Raw genomic sequence first — 17,751 nt, 5'->3', positions numbered from 1 at the left:
CAACAACCGGTTGTCCGATTCATTTGAAAATTTCAGGACAGATAGATTTTCACTTTATGAACAATTTAACCCCCATGTCAGATTTGCTCTAAATGCTTTGGTTTCAGAGATATAAGCTAAAATCTACATTTCACCCCTATCTTCTATTTTTAGCCATGGCGGCCATCTTGGTTAGATGACCAGGTCACGCCACACATTTTTAAAACTAGATACCCCAAAGACGATTGTGGCCAAGTTTGGATTAATTTGGCCCAGTAGTTTCAGAGGAGAAGATTTTTGTAAAAGTTAACGAAGACAACGATGGACGACGGACGAAGTGATGAGAAAGCTCACTTGGCCTTTTAGGCCAGGAGAGCTAAAAATGTGATTTTTTTTCTACCTTCAGAGATTTCTATGATTGTCTGTCTCATGCATTTCTCCCCTTTTCTATTAATGAAGTGTTGAATAAATAATTTATCATTATACCCCTGTGATTTTTGTCGAGCCTTCGACTTTAGTCGAAAAAGCGAGACTAAGCGATCCTACATTCCGTCGTCCGCGGCGGCGTCCACAAATATTCACTCTGTGGTTAAAGTTTTTGAAATTTTAATAACTTTCTTAAACCATACTGGATTTCTACCAAACTTGGACAGAAGCTTGTTTATGATCATAAGATAGTATCCAGAAGTAAATTTTGTGAAAATAAAATTCCATTTTTTCCGTATTTTACTTATAAATGGACTTAGTTTTTCTGCAGGAAAACATTACATACACTCTGTGGTTAAAGTTTTTAAAATTTAAATAACTTTCTTAAACTATCCTGGATTTCTACCAAATTTGTACAGAAGCTTATTTATGATCATAAGATAGTATCCAGAAGTAAATTTTGTGAAAATAAAATTCCATTTTTTCCGTATTTTACTTATAAATGCACTTAGTTTTTCTGCGGGAAAACATTACATCACTCTGTGGTTGTAGTTTTTAAAATTTTAATAACTTTCTTAAACTATCCTTGGTTTGTACCAAACTTGGACAGAAGCTTGTTTATGATCATAAGATAGTATCCAGAAGTAAATTTTGTAAAATGACAAATCCATTTTTTCCATATTTTCTTTAAATGGACTTTTTTTCTGCCAGGAAACAACACATTCACTCTGTGGTTAAATTTTTAAAAATTTTGATAACTTTCTTATACTATTTTTTATTTGTACCAAACTAAGACAGAAGCTTGTTTATGATCAAAAGCTAGTATCTAGAAGGAAATTTTGTTATTATTTTGTACCTGAGTATCTGTATTTTACTTATAAATGGACTTAGTTTTTCTTCCAGTTAACATTACATCCAGTCTGCAGTTAAAGTTTATAAAACATTTATTAGATTCAATACTATCCAGGATTTTTTACCAAACTTGGACAGAAGCTTCCTACAATCCAAACACGGTATCAAGCGGAATATTTTTATTGATTTTTTCCCTCATTTTTGTTGATCCTGCAATTCACAGCAAAAGTAGGCGAGACACTGGGTTCCGTGGAACCCTTACAAATTTTTATTTTCAAATCCTCAAATTGGTAGTTTTCAGAATCTAAAGCATCATGGGTAATTTCATTGTTACAATGTCATTGGTTAAATTTCAATTGTTTGAGACAATGTTAGCCAATCACAAACATTAAACATTTTGGTATGTGCTTTTGAAAAAATTATCTAGAATGCATTAGATTCTGAAAAGGCAAATTATTTCATTTTTCAGTCTGATAAATTCTCAAAAGCAAGTGAGAATAAGAAAGTAAACTTACTTTAAACTAAGTGAAAGTTCTCCTCGTCGTCCTGGATTTTCACTAACACGTATTAAAAAGGTTCCATTTGGCAAGGAAGTTAATCTTCTGACTGCTGTATCCCTGTCCATGGGACCAACAAACCTGATTTAAAAGGAGAGTATTTTTAAAATTTTAACTGATTTTAAGAATCGGATATACATGATTTGTAATGGTTGTTGACAATGCTATTTGTTTCCTGGCAATGTCATTTTAGCAGAGGTAACAAAATTAACATTTTATTTAATTAAAATATTTTGAAAGTAATTTAAAATTTGGGATATTTGAACTGTTAAAAAATCTAAAATTTCAGGACGAAATTTACTATTCATCATTCTAGTATTCAGAAGTGTTCAATTCTTTAGATATGCTTAAAATCAATCTGTAAATTTGTTGTGTTTGCAAGGAAGATTAAACAAGTAATTCTTGGTGAAATTTGACATCTTCATTTCAACAACATTTAGAGCAGTGCTTAAAATTTTTTTATAATGCAAGTCAAATAGGTGATTTGCTAAAATAAACATAGTGTTGAAAGTTCAATTTCAATGAAAAGGGCACGGCTTTGTATGAATGTGGTGGAAAAATGAAATAAAATTGAAATTTTTACTAATATTTTGGCACTCTATAAATATCAATCTGTAACAGCACTGAAAATATTTTGTTTTTAATAATCTAAAGTAAAAATTGACCACAAACATACATACCATTTATACACATTTAAATGACTGGACATTTCATTATCATTAGGGACATTCACATAACCAACAAGAGGCGAGTGTGGGCGAGGCGCAGGTGTCACACCATTCGGTGTTGAAGGATACCGAATTTTCACATCCACATAGGATTCTTTGCGTATAATCTAATCACAAAACAAAGAAAGCAGCAATTAGTCATACACAAATTTATTAATTCAATTTGAGGATTTAAGAATGCTGAAAGCTTGTGGAATGGCCAATAAATTCAATAAAAATTCCAAGGTCATACATACATTTATAATAGTAATCAAGTTCAAAACTTCAAAAATTATGCAGAAAACCATATGATCTTTAGCTGTTGTGACTTTAGGAAAACTTTTGCATGCAAACATACCAAATACATCTACAAAGTTTCTGACATTTTTCTAAAGCTTTTAGTATCTCTCTTGGGATAATCCATATTCTTAGCTGCAGAAAAATTCAATTGAAGAATGCAATTACATCAAGACCAGGACTCTTCATCAACTTCTTTTAAAATCTACTATAAAAGTTCGTTGTTTATCAAACAACTTAAGGTGGTACCCCTTTAACTAAAATTAATTTGGCTCGTTCAATTTTCATAAAATTTTGACAAAGTATTTACTTTGACCCTTTAACTAAAAAATATAAAAATTTAAAAAATTTGAACCAACCGTTTTATCAGAAAAATTACACTGGTTATATAGCAGTTTGACAAACACTTATTTTGATCTTTGAGAAGCTTAATATTCCCTTAACAACATAACATAATTAAAACGTTTAGCTGTTTTACAGAGTTACCTCCCTGTAGTGTTAGGTACCACCTTAATAACCAGGTGATCACACCATGTGTTTTTGATACAGATTACATACTTTCTATATCAATCTTTACCAAGCATTGGCAGTACGACCTACACTTTTTGCATGTGTGTCCAGATATAATCAATTGCCTTTATATTAACTGCATTACATGCATTTTGTCTTATTAGGGTAAGTTTTAATTTCTTTAATCACTTCTACATATACCAAAGTTACGAAGTTTTTATTAGTCATAAAAATTCCTAGCTTTTTATTTTTAAGTTGAAGACTGTTTTCCTACCTTATGTTCTTCTTTGACTAAATGTTGTGGAAACCAACCTTCTTCATTGCCCATAGTACCCTGTAAAAAAGTTATATATATGTACTCTAAATGCAAATATACCAACTAAATTATGACAAATTATGACAAATTATGACCTGTAAAATTGACAGCAAACTGTGTTTCTGTATTTTGATTAGAGCTTTCAGCCTGTTTGACATGCCACATTCTATGCTTATTTTTCGATCTATCAAGGAGCATAACTCTTAAAAGGCAAAAATGAAATATTTGATATAGAAATACCACTTTTTCTTCAGTTTTTTTATTTTAAAAATCAGCAGTTAATCTATGGAAATGAAATAAAGCTGTATTTTTGTACCATTGCTTGTTTTACCACTTTTTAGAAATTGGTGGTGTCCCTTTTATTCACTGTCAAATTTAATTGAAAATTCCTATTAACTGTACTCTTTATAAACTCCTTTATTCTTTTTATTGAATCCCTCAACCTGTTGGTATCTTCAGATAAAATACCAATATTTATAAAAAAAAGATTAATTAATTCATGTTTATGGAAACAGGTCCAAGAACTTGTAACTTGTACCTACCTTCCACCACTGAGGATCTGAATTATTTAAAATTTTAATTGTTTGATCTTTTCTGAAATGTAAGGGTCTCTTGCCAGCTGGTGGTGCTGGACTCCCAACATAGTCTACTATTGCTTTCACATGACCTGTAGGAATAAAATATAAAACATTTGTAAATGATTGTCATCAATGTAAATATATATTTAAAAGAAAATAATTTCTTTCTAAAATGACTGAAATCCGTTATTAAAAAAATTCTATCATGTTATATTGCTTTGCAAAAGCATTTGATTATTTCTAAAGTTAACATCATATAAAATAATCATTTTTATGCTAAATAAAGTTGAATTTGAATGACAATATACACTGTAATTAAGATTTTTATTAAAAAAAAACTTCTGCTTGCAAATTTTTTGAAGAAAGTTTTTTTCAACAATGATTTTTGTACATCATGCCATTTTGGATCTAAAGAATAGACACATTATGGACTGTCACAAGGTAGGACCGCTAGCCACTAAACCAAGGGAAGTTATAATCAGAACATCATTTGAATAACAACAAGTATGGGTTCTACAGTGCATTTAGGTACTTGTCTCACTAGCTTATATATGCTGATTTATATAATGAGTGGAAGCAACGGACCTCTGATAGAATACTTTGAAATGGCCTTACATTTCCTGCATCTTCTGGATCCTAACACAAAATAATAATTAGAAATTTTTAAATGCAATTTTAATAATAACTTTCAGAACTCTCTCATTAAAAAAAGAATAAGCTATTTACATCTATTATCTTTTGAGTACTGTAATTTCAGAAATTATTGTGTGCATTTATTGTTGTGATTTTGAAAGAATCGACAAAAATGCCAGATTAATTATTGCAATTTCAGGAAATCTGTTTACAGATGTTTGTATCAGATATGAAGATGCAAGTTCTAATTATTTGGATTGCATTATTCACATAATAAAAACCCAGCAATAATTTCTGAATTTACAATATGTCAAATTACAATAAAGTTTATTTCTCTTGTTTAATAGGTCAACCATGACATTAACACTTTAAACCAACTTATTTTAAACTTAAGTTCTTCATCGCAAACTTTGCTGCAACTTATTTTTGTGATTTTTCAAACTTGACCATGTATACATATGAAAAATCGATCTAAGTTTGACAAATTGGCAACAATTTATACTTCCAAATTATTTGTCACAAAAAAAAAATTGCTTGCAAAAAATTAGTTGGTTTATAGTATTACCTCCAGATAGATAACAAATGTTAACTATAGTGAATTTAACCATAGACAAGTAAAAGAAGGAGTACTTTTACAACCAACATGTAGATGAAAATGCAACAAAATGCTTCCACAGCCTTGTGAAGACTAGATATTTTTGTGATGTATATGTCCAATACAATTTAATAGACTATCTGTGACATATCAAAGATATTATTCATGGTTTATCAAAAAGCTTGTGAAATATTATGTCTATTTAGCCAAACAATTGTTACAAGGCAATATATATGTATGCATGATCAAACTAAATAACACTGGAAAAATACCATGGACTTATCATAAGTAGTTCCCTTCAAACAAACCTAAACACAAACTAGTACATGTACATGTAAACTAAGCAAAATTTCAAAGTCAATAAACCATATCTGAGGGGGTAGGGTTAAGTAATCTCCATGGTAATGAGATGTGTCAATGCTAATACAACTGCATACCAAATATTCTTGACCTACCACTAGTGGTTCCCCATAAACCAACTTAATCACAATCTAATAAATGAAAACCAAGCAAAAGTTTCAAAGTCAATAGACCATGACTGAGGGGGTGGTTCCAAATAATCACCATGGAAATGAGATATGTCAATGCTTATACAACTGTATCCAATGATCATTAACTTACCACTAGTGGTTCACTTTAAACTGACCTAATCACAAACTAATATATGAAAACTAAGCAAAAGTTTCAAAGTGAATAGACCATAATTGAGGGGGTGGGGTCAAATAATCTCCATGGTAATGAGATGCGCCAATACTAATACAAATGCATACCAAATATCTTTGACTTACCACTAGTGGTTCACCATAAACTAGACCTAATAACAAACTAATACCATCGCCGCCCACGCCAGTAGCAGCATACCTGTCTCGCTTTTTGACTCCGTCAAGTGAGACAAAAAAAAGACATCAAGAGGTGAACATAACATCTTCCAACAACAAATAGAAACATTGTCAAACTGGGAAGTAAATAAAACTATTTGTTTGTGTGAGTGAAAGGTTTGAAGTCATTTTCTAAACATTCATAGAATATCATGGCAGTCAGTATTATTGATGAAATACTAGATATCTAAAAGTTGAAAACTACAAAAATTTAGAACAATCTTATAGACTGACTGAATATTGACATTTTACATATATTTTAGTGAACAATACTAGAAGTTTAATAGTCTAGGTTAGTAAACGTATAAACATAAAAAAATATGATCAAAGTCTACAACCAGTATGACGTTACGTTAAAACAAGAAAAGGAAAGAAAAAAATTGAATAAAAACTAAACTAGTGAAAGATACAGAAATACACCACTACAACATTTGATTAGTTATTTTACTGACACTACAAACTTTGATTGACTAAATATTGAAGATAATATTTAGTAACAATAAAAAACCATGACAAAAAAATTGAAGAATGGACACCTTTCATAATGCTAATAAGACATGACATCCCATCATGCAATCATCTCTATCACTGGTCCATACAAGAGAATTGCAAGGTCAAACTGCTGGAAAAATTAGCTTAGTTATGGTAGTATGTTAAGCTTATGAAAGAAGCAGAAAAAGCAGCAGCAGTCTTATTGAAAAAGTAGGTCACTGTGACAACTTACTGATTTTAGCAGATGCTTCTGACTTAGCACCTAAAATTAATTACAAAATGTACACATCTTAATAAAAACTGCATATCTTTTATTGATACATCAAGTGTTTGTAATCCCTTTTTATGTCATCCATACAATACTAAACTTTTTTTTTATTCAAAATCTGAATGACTTGTCCAATCTAAATTATTATCAGGCAATTTCAACTTCAAAAAAAGAAATGAATTTGAATCAAACAAATTGAAATGTCATCTGAATCTAATACATGTATATCAACTTCAAAGATACTTTGACCAACATATAAATGGGATTGGAATTTTACAAAAATATATATTAAGAGTATAATTTTCATATAGAAATTAGATTACTAGGTTTAAATCTGTTTCTGTATATAAACTTCCATAATATAGCAAAGAGTTAAAAAAACTTTTTAAAACATATTTCTCACAATAGAATTAGAATTTGTTTTATCTGATTATAATATTAACTTAAGAGCCTATTAAGTACAGCATCTTTGCTTCAGATTGACAATCTGCACTTTTTTTTAAACAACACCTAGAGCAAGTAAACTGAACTCAAGCTCATGAACAAATACAGCTCAACAATAATGTGAAGCAAAATACTGCCAACAGTTAACCCCCTTACATGGTACCCAATCACAGACAGCCTAACTAAGTCCAAAAAATATTTTATAGAATATTTAGGACTTACCAACAACTCTTGGCGGTACAGGTGGCACTGAAAAAATAAGTTTAGAAGTTAACATAACTTTATGAAAGATGATGAGCAGTAATATAGATAATACACCTCCTAAGAATTATAACTGGAATCTCAGTCTCTGAAATAGCATGTTTATATTTAATGCAATGTATACAATTACTGTGGTTTCATTAATTTTCGTGGGAACCAATTTTCATAGATTTGGGAAACTTTGTATTTTTGTCGTTATTTGATTTTGTGGTTAAACAAAGGTCTTCGTACAATCCTATGGAAAATGTGTACTTCGATGAGCATTTAGATTTGTGATTCACCTGTAACCACGAAATCAATGAAAATTGGTATCCCATGAATCCACAGTGATTATCAATTCAGTATCTTTACCTCAGATGGACAATCTGTATTTTTGGTCTATAAATATGTTGTTTATTATTCAGAAAAAAAACAAAACATAAGGAGCAAATGAACTTAATCTGAGCTCATGAACAAATACAACTCAACAATAGTGTGAAGCATAAAAGAGAAAAAATATTGACCATTGTATTGTAATAAAAACTCTTCAGTGGCAATAGTGTTTTCTTTCAGCATTTTTATATAAATTTTCACTATACAACCCCAGTTGAGCAAATATTCCTAACTCACTTTAATTTTTTTTTAAAAAGAAATCTTTTAAAATGATGTTTTTCAATTTTTCCCTTACTGGAAAATATGTGCAAATTTTTTTTTTCACACTAACTGTTCAACAGGAAGTAACAAGTATGTAATCAATGATATAACATATTAATATTAACTGCTGTGTTATTGAAGTTAAAATAGCAAAAGAATGTAACTTATTTCATTGGTTAACAAAAATTTGAATCCTGTGAATAAAATCAATAAAACATATATTATTAGTCAACTTTTACCCTTTTTAAATTCATCACTCTCAGTAATTGCTTTTTACAATTCATACTCTGTTGTCAAAAGACCTCTCAATATAAATTAAATCCAAGACAAACGCAATTTGGTGTTGCACTTTTCCATAATGTCCCAAAAGACATGAAAAGTAGACTTTAATGAGCAATGCTATGGAAGGTACAAAAGATACCAGCATTTTTTTAAAAACATTTAAGTGTTGCTATATCTTTACAGCAAGCCTTGTCCTGTACAACTAGTAAATGATTTATCTACATGATATACTGACTACAAGGAGGATAAGGAGATAGAAGAAGTGTGGCTATATATGGAATAAATTAATGAGTGAAACACACATTTAAAATCCTACATACAATATATGTCGGTTATACCGATATCTTATATAAGTAACTATTGTTAGTCTTGTATGTGTTTTTTTTAAATGTTAGTTGTTTTATATGTTTTGGAGTTAAGTGTGATATCCTGCTGAATCCAGCCTCTGGATATGGGATTTTCTTGCTGTGTTTAAAATCATTAGTGGCTTTGGGATGTTTTCTGCTCTTTGGTAGGGTTGTCTCTTGAACACATTGCCCATTTGATTTCCATTCACAATCTTATTATATAACTATATAAATATTGATTTATTCACTAAAAATGTATATAATTGTTCAAGAAAAGAAATGGTTGAAAAAGAAAAAAAAAATGATAAAATTTAATGATATTTTTAATATTTTAACATTAAAAAATATCATACACATAGATAACAAATGTAGGACACCTATATTAATAGAGTTGATAAAATTAATGTCTGCAGAGGCTAAACCCACTATGCCACTATACTACATTGTATCACTATGAGCAGAAAAGAAATTTGTGGTAAATGCCAATGCCACAGAAACTCAACCACACAATTTCACTCAAATAGCCATCAAAAGTTCATCATACTACACAATGTACAAGTGCTAACAAATCTACAAAAGGATGTGAAGTGAATAAACTTCTACTGAGACAATGAAGTATCTACAGTTAATAATAATTGTCAACAAATAAAAACAGGAGGAAACAAGGGACAAGAACTTAACTCCAGACATAGACATAGACCATTACATCTATATTCCTTTTATTTCCTACATCAGTGGTAAAACAAAAGATATGGTGCCGTAAAACTGTATCTGTTACTGTGATTACAAATGTGTAAGCCAAAGATGAAACTAGGTATCGTGAAGCAACTAAATGTTTGCAATAGCTGAAAGCAGGCTCAAAGTACTTTTAAATCTATTGTTTAAAAATAAGATGTGGGCAGATTGCCATTGAGATAACTCTCCACCATAGAACAAATGGTGTAGAAGTTAACAACTATAGATCATTGTAAGGCCTTCAACAATAAGCAAAACCCTTGTCACATTGTAAGCTTTAAGAGGCCTCTAAATGACAAATGTAAAACAGTTTAAACAAGAAAAGTAACGACCTATATGCATTTGGTCACTGAAACTAACAAAACTGTTTGATTCATATCAGTATCTGTTCTAATTTGAAATAAGCTAGATCACTGGTATCTATTACGTTGTTTGATTTTTTTATTGTTAATCTTAATTCAATATAAATACAGAATATATTTCTGGTTAATATCATTATATATTTTTGTTAATATTTGTGAACATAAGCACTACAAGTTTTGGGTTATTACTCACTATGATGCCCTGGACAAAGAAACAAACAATATATTATGATTCATATGTATACAAAAATAAGAAGATGTGGCAGAATTGCCAATGAGACAACTATCCACCAGAGTGTAAATGAAGAAGATTTGCATTTATAGAAGAAAAGTTAAAACCTTTTAATTGGAATCATAAAATGTTTTTTACTATTAGAGTTAGGAGATTAATGCTATCTATATAAAAAAAAATAACTTAAAAAATTCTATTGAGTTTGAATCAATATTTGTACGAATAAAAAATTTGTAGGAAAATATTTCTTTTTGGTCAATTTAAAAAGCAATTTAGAACAAGACATACTTGTTGAAAGATTTAACATGCAGATGCTTTTAACTTAATTTTTGTAACCTGTTTAGTACTTTTTTCCTTCCACGATCTTTCATGCATTGCATTTTAAAGAAGAAAGAAACCCAAATTAAAATGTTTGTTAAATACAAACAAAGGTTGGCATAAATAGTGTCAGTGGTTTTTTTAATATTAATATTTCATAGGATAGTTGTACACATAAAGAAAAGTGATCAATTTTAAACCTACGACCATTCCTTGGTTGTCAACATTTACCAACAAATGTTACAACTCATTCTTCTTCCAAAGTTGAGACAGAATTAGCTGATCACTGGTGCTGTCTTGGCTATAGAACTACCACATAATATTTTTTTCATGTAATCTATTTATATGTTCCAAATGAACTTTCATTTATCTAAACTCACTACTTCTATTGGTTGAAAATGTGAGTTGTCTTTAATCTTAGGCTGAATAGAACAGGCATCGTAGTATGAGACTTATGGCAGCTGACTTTGAGGTGGGAAATTAAAAAGGATTTAGTCAAATATACCAAATACATCATCTTCCGGCATTTTTTAATGAAGAGTTTGTTATTCGTTTTTTAGTAAGTAATAGATTCTGTAAATAATAAGATTATGATTGGGTTTCCTTCTAATTTAAAGTTCCTAAAAAGTTTAACATTGACTTACCTCCCTTATTCTGTGTTGGCGACTTCCCTATACATTCTTTATGTACACACTGCTTATTGTCTGAAAAATAGGGTAAAATTGTTTGTTCATGCAGAATTAGTTGCTCCTACCAGTCTACAGAATCATTTGCCATAATACTGCAATAAATGCTATTGTGAAAACGAAAAAATTAAATCATGTAAAGAGTGTTTTTTTACAATTATGCCCCCTCTCTATGACTGTGGATTCATTATTATTCGTTGGATACCAATTTTCGTGGCTTTCATGGGTATATGCGAACCACGAATTTAAACATTCAACAAATAAGATATTTTCTATAGGCTTATATGCAGACAATGGCATAACCACAAAATTAAATATATGAAAGTTTTCTGTTATCCACGAAAATTGGTACACACGAAAATAAATGAATGCACAGTAATCCTTGTTTATAGCTTGATACTGTTGATGGTCATATGCATTGCTGATGGTAATATAACTGACTTACCTTCACATAAATATCCTTGGAAGAATACACCTCTGAAATATACAAGAAGAAAAATGTAATTGCCATAAAAGAAATGGACCAACATAAACAGTATAAATATAGATACTGCCACTGAATCAAGCATGATACAATATTTCCCTTTTGGTTACAGTTACATTTTCAAATTTAAAAAACAAAATGTATTGCATTCAGTGGTGCATTCTGTTTTTCTAATACTTAAGAAGACATGGAGTCAAACTCAATCTTTCTTTAAAATGATCTGCAAATATATCATATGTGATGTCATTTTCGCATGGTAAACTATTGTGCGACATTACAATAGCAAATTTGGGAGAAATCAAAAGATATCTGAGGTCGTCATAGAATTTTGAACAATAAAGATCGATAGAACAACAAATTGACCATATAAATCTGCTAAGAATTAGAGAAATTCTGTAACTTTCTTATCATGACGACAAACTTACATCATCATTCTATAACTTTCTTATCATGACGACAAACTTACATCATCATTCTATAACTTTCTTATCATGACGACAAACTTACATCATCATAATAAAATTGAGAATGGAAATGGGGAATGTGTCACTGAGACAACAACCTGACTAACCAGCCCAAGGACACCAATGGGTCTTCAATGCAGCGAGAAACTCCCGCAACCAGAGGCGTCCTTCAGCTGGCCCCTAAAAATTATAACTTTTTCTAGCATTATAACCCTGCAAGTTAGATTATTGCACACTATATAGGACGTTCTGATCAACCTATTCCTAAGGTATGTTTTACGATAAAATATCATATATAAACCTTGCAAAATTTATTAACAATTGAATATAAATGTGTCATCATTGTATGCAGGTTTATCTTTAATCTTGGTTTTTAGACAGATCCTTTAACTGTGTAATAGATGACAGACACTATCATAAGAAAAAGATTAACAGATTACCAATTTTTGATCTGATAATTTCAATTTTCACCTTGACATGAATGTACATATCGCCTCCGGGTGCAGGAGTTTCTCACTGCATTGAAGACCCATTGGTGACCTTCGGCTGTTGTCTGCTCTATGGTTGGGTTGTTGTCTCTTTGACACATTCCCCATTTTCATTCTCAATTTTATTATGTATTCTTAAGGTCTCTCTTTAATAACAACAACTTACCTCAATAATTTACCACAGGCATAACATTCTGTTGGAGTATCAAATGTATTCATTTTATAATTAGCACCAGCAGGAGCAGGAGGCTGGGTATTATCTCTGAAATAAACAGAAAACGTAGTAGAGACTACTCGTTCTTTGATCACTAAAAATAATTTTCACACAACAGTTTTAAATGTATTTTTACTGTATCTATTTTGATGGAGTAACTATGGAGCACAAACTTGGAATAAGAATTCTTATAGTCTTTGGTTGGAATGGAATTTTCATAATTTTTTATTGGAAAAGATTTCTAAAGCGCTTTTAACTTTCTCAGGATGGAATTCTAAAAGTGCTTGTGCCCGTAGAATATGAGTAAGATATCATTAATTATTCCAACTTTACTCAAATTGATGATATGTTCAAACAAACCAAAATATATACATGTATATCAAAAGGTCACATGGTGTACACTAGATGTTTATAGTTTCTTTTAATATGTTTTTTATTTTCACTAAAAATTATGAAAGGTGGATTTTTTCATCACATACTTTAAAAGAAAAAAGAAAACAGAAAAATATGTATCAAAATACACATTTCTCAACTCTTCATAAGTTAAGAGTAAATATAAAGTTTGTAGGATGAAAACAACTTCACTGTTTCAAACTCATATACATTTTCATAATAAGCAAAGGAAACATATCTTTTTTATTTCAATAGCAAGACAAACTGAAGGGAAAGAAAAACTTACAAAGATAATTTTATTGCCTCTATCCACTTTATTCTCATATCATCTGTTTTGGCAAAAAATGTATAAGCTATCTGTTCATCTTTCTTTGCAAGGATAAAACCACTGTTCCACTGAAAGATAATAAGAAAAAGACAAAATTTAATTAAACTTATAATTATCATCAACATGGTATATCATTTGACAAAATAAAATCTAATATCCAGCATCTGAAGCCCCATGTGGATGGAGAAGGATCTGCATTCTCTTTTGGAGTACATGATTTTCTTTCAGAACAATGAATTGTCTGGTAAAATTGAAAACATGGACATGTTTTTTTTTATACCTATGAAAATATATGTTTGGATTTTTTTATATTTGACATTTGGAACTCATGCATAGTTTTCATGTAGATCATTAATATACAACAACCTTGAATGTCGGTAGCATTAAAATGTCTACTTTTATTTCCATTTTTATCTGCCTTTCTACACTATTGAAAATATCATGTGTATTTTTTCCACTTTTCCACACTATTAAAATATCATGTGTATTTTATCTGCCTTTCTACACTACTGAAATACCATGTGTATTTTTACCAATCTTTCTATACTATCATTAAATCATGTGTATTTTTGTATGCCTTTTTACACTATTGAAATATCATGTGTATTTTACCTGCCTTTCTCTACCAGTAAAATATCATGTGTATTTTACCTGCCTTTCTACACTATAAGTTGACTCTTGTTATATCCAAGTCAGCCGGACCAGAGAAATATTTTGAGATACATGTAGTTTGACTCAAACAATTGTTTTGACATAGTGTAAGTTTCTGACACAAAAATAAATGTCAAGATCTTACAAATCTATTGCGCGATACTGTGCAAATTAAGATTTCTTCTTGAAACATTTCAAAAGTTTGAATTTTTTTTTAACCCCTTAAAAAATTGGACCCCAAAACTTTTTGAAGCCCCCCCCCCCCCTTTGGAGCAATTACCCCAACACTCAATCACTGCCTTTCCTCTGTAGTATGGAACCTTCTTGTACAATTTCAGAGAGATCCATACACTTAAACAAGTTAATGTCTGGAAACTAGAAAAATGTTTTTTTTGGCCCTTTATTCCTGCATGAATTGGGCAATTACTCCCAAACTCAATCCCTTCCTGCCTTTTGTGATATGGAATATTGTGGTACAATGTCAGAGAGATCCATACACTTACAAACAAGGAGTTGTCCAGAAACTACAACCAGATGCTCCACGGGGTGCAGCTTTATACAACCGCAGAGTTCGAACCCTGAACAGTTGGGGCAAGAATGGACACAACATTCAAGCCTGATACAGATCTTAATTTGGATTGTGATTAAATAGTTGACACAACATAGGTTTCTGACACAGAATGAATGTGGTCTAAGAACTTAAACTTAAAAAATTAAAAATGTTAAATTGGACATTTACCTATTATGGTCCAATATCCAAAATCTAAATACATGGTTAGATTCAGCATATCAAAGAACCCTCAAGAATTCAATTTTTGATGAAATCAAATAAAGTTCAATTTTGAACCCTTTAGACCTCAATGTGGACCAATTTGATAACCGGGCACGAATATCAAAAATCTAAATATATGGTTAGATTCAGCATATATCAAAGAACCCCATAAATTTAATTTTTGTTGAAATCAAACAAAGTTTAATTTTGGATCCCGATTTGGACCAACTTGAAAACTGGGCCTATAATCAAAAATCTAAATACATATTTAGATTCAGCATATCAAAGAACCCCAAGGATTCAATTTTTGTTGATATCAAAGTTTAATTTTGGACCACGATTTGGACCAACTTGAAAACTGGCCCCATAATCAAAAATCTTAATACATGTTTAGATTCAGCATTTCAAAGAATCCCTAGGATTCAATTTTTGTTGAAATCAAACAAACTTTAATTTTGGACCTCGATTTGGACCTTCTACTTGTGGTATTAAACATTGTGATACAATTTAAGAGCAATTGGAATACTTATACACAAGTTATTATCCTGTAAGTAGAAAAATGCTTGTTTTGAGCCCCTTTTTGGCCCCTATTTCATAAACAGTTGGGATCCTCATCACCAAAATTAATCCCAACGTTCCTTCTGTGGTAATGAACCTTGTTATTAAATTTCATAAAGATCCATTCATCTAAACTAAAGTTATTGTCTGGAAACAAGATGTGTCTTCGGACAACGAAGAAGACGACGATGACACAGACGATATCATACGAACCCAAAATAAATCCAGATAAATATGGGAAGGGGATCAATATTCTGGTATTAGATTGATGTATTTGTATGTGGTGGTCTTTCATAACTATAATAAGATTATTTTTGTATGTGGTGGTCTTTCATTACTATAATAACATTATTTTTACTCATTCAATTGTTTCAGTTACAATTTTTTTCTAAGGCTTTTATCAAGAGAGGAATTTCAAATTGATCTTAGCGTTATTTAGATCATTTAAAATTGACGAAATTGTTTATTCTCGGATACAAGAGATTTTAGAAAATTTAGATTTCTCTTCATTATCTTCATCTCACTCTTCCTTTTCAAAAGAAAATACAACAAGATCAAAGACGCCGATTGAGTAGTTTTTAGGTGATCACAAACAGAAGTTAATCCCCACTTTATAAACATCCAAGCTCATCAGTGTAAATTACAATAAATAGTTTTTGTAAACATTTTAAATACTTTTTCATAAACATTAACAACGAATCTCTCATTATTTATAAAAAAAAATATAAAAGAAAATCTTATGTAAACACTCATGGAAATAAAGAGTTATAAATCAATACAGTGATCAGTGACCGGAAATTTAATTACATGTGTATAGTCAGATTAACTCTTCAATCCATTTAAATCCTAGAGGTTATATTTTGACATATAGAATTGAGAAAGGAAATGGGGAATATGTCAAAGCGACAACAACCCGACCATAGAGCAGACAATATGTGTATAAGTTCGAGATAATGAATTTTGAATGCTTTTGTTAACCTTGGGACCGTCAATTTAGTTTGATTCAACCAAAATTTTGACTCATCCAATTTCGACTCATCAGGAGTCAAAACACATACATTTATATGGAACAAAGATCAGGACCACATGAAAACTTCAACTCATCCGAAATTTCGATTCAACCAAGGTCGAGATAACAAGAGTTAACTGTATCTTGTGTATTTTTACTTGTTTTTCTACACTATTGAAATATCATCTGTATTTTAACCTGCCTTTTTACACTATTGAAATATTAAAATGACACTACTTTTAACCTGCCTTTTTACACTATTGAAATATTAAAATGACATTACTTTTAACCTGCCTTTTTACACTATTGAAATATTAAAATGACACTACTTTTAACCTGCCTTTTTACACTATTGAAATATTAAAATGACACTACTTTTAACCTGCCTTTTTACACTATTGAAATATTAAAATGACACTACTTTTAACCTGCCTTTTTACACTATTGAAATATTAAAATGACACTACTTTTAACCTGCCTTTTTACACTATTGAAATATTAAAATGACACTACTTTTAACCTGCCTTTTTACACTATTGAAATATTAAAATGACACTACTTTTAACCTGCCTTTTTACACTATTGAAATATTAAAATGACACTACTTACATTTCCCTTTTTCTGTCCTTCTTTAATAGATGGCATATCTTCTACTCTGAAGGCTGCTAAGATAATGGCTTCTTTAAAATTATATGTTTCACCCTACAACAAAAAACAAAATATGCCAATAAACAAAATAAAATCTAAACTGATCCGTAAAAAAATTGTCAGTAAAATACAGAAAAGTGCAAAATATAGTAATCCTTGAGTTAAAACTTCAATTTCTAGAAAATCAATTCATTATTTACTATCTAAAGAAACATGGATTTGAATAGCTATCATTAAAATGTGATTTCACTGGTGAACTTTTGAAAGAAATGAATGCAATCTTATATAAAACGTATTATACAATTGAATATTTATACAAGTGATTTTTTGTGAGTGTAATCTTGAGCGAGTTGA

The 17,751-nt window shown here is 30.3% G+C and overlaps 1 protein-coding gene across 6 annotated transcripts in view; it reads right to left on the bottom strand.

The window, feature by feature from the left end:
• The window catches only part of LOC143063712 (proto-oncogene vav-like), a 54,779-nt gene that overhangs the window by 7,347 nt on the left and 29,681 nt on the right, over positions 1 to 17,751 (bottom strand). For 5 of the 6 annotated variants that reach the window (XM_076236030.1, XM_076236032.1, XM_076236031.1 and 2 more), the window contains 11 exons: positions 17,359 to 17,451; positions 13,718 to 13,827; positions 12,991 to 13,086; positions 11,834 to 11,865; positions 11,347 to 11,406; positions 7,755 to 7,781; positions 7,053 to 7,082; positions 4,187 to 4,311; positions 3,603 to 3,662; positions 2,495 to 2,649; positions 1,773 to 1,895 (listed from right to left, as the gene is read on the bottom strand). In XM_076236030.1, coding sequence (XP_076092145.1) covers positions 1,773 to 1,895; positions 2,495 to 2,649; positions 3,603 to 3,662; positions 4,187 to 4,311; positions 7,053 to 7,082; positions 7,755 to 7,781; positions 11,347 to 11,406; positions 11,834 to 11,865; positions 12,991 to 13,086; positions 13,718 to 13,827; positions 17,359 to 17,451 — 911 coding nt within the window. The remainder of the gene's footprint in view (positions 1 to 1,772; positions 1,896 to 2,494; positions 2,650 to 3,602; positions 3,663 to 4,186; positions 4,312 to 7,052; positions 7,083 to 7,754; positions 7,782 to 11,346; positions 11,407 to 11,833; positions 11,866 to 12,990; positions 13,087 to 13,717; positions 13,828 to 17,358; positions 17,452 to 17,751) is intronic. The other variant, XM_076236034.1, reaches the window with a different exon arrangement.

Source organism: Mytilus galloprovincialis, chromosome 2, assembly GCF_965363235.1.
Source record: "Mytilus galloprovincialis chromosome 2, xbMytGall1.hap1.1, whole genome shotgun sequence".
NCBI classification, from domain to species: domain Eukaryota; kingdom Metazoa; phylum Mollusca; class Bivalvia; order Mytilida; family Mytilidae; genus Mytilus; species Mytilus galloprovincialis.
The sequence above is the reverse complement of the archived record's forward strand: the minus strand, read 5'-3'. Positions and strand labels throughout refer to the sequence as shown.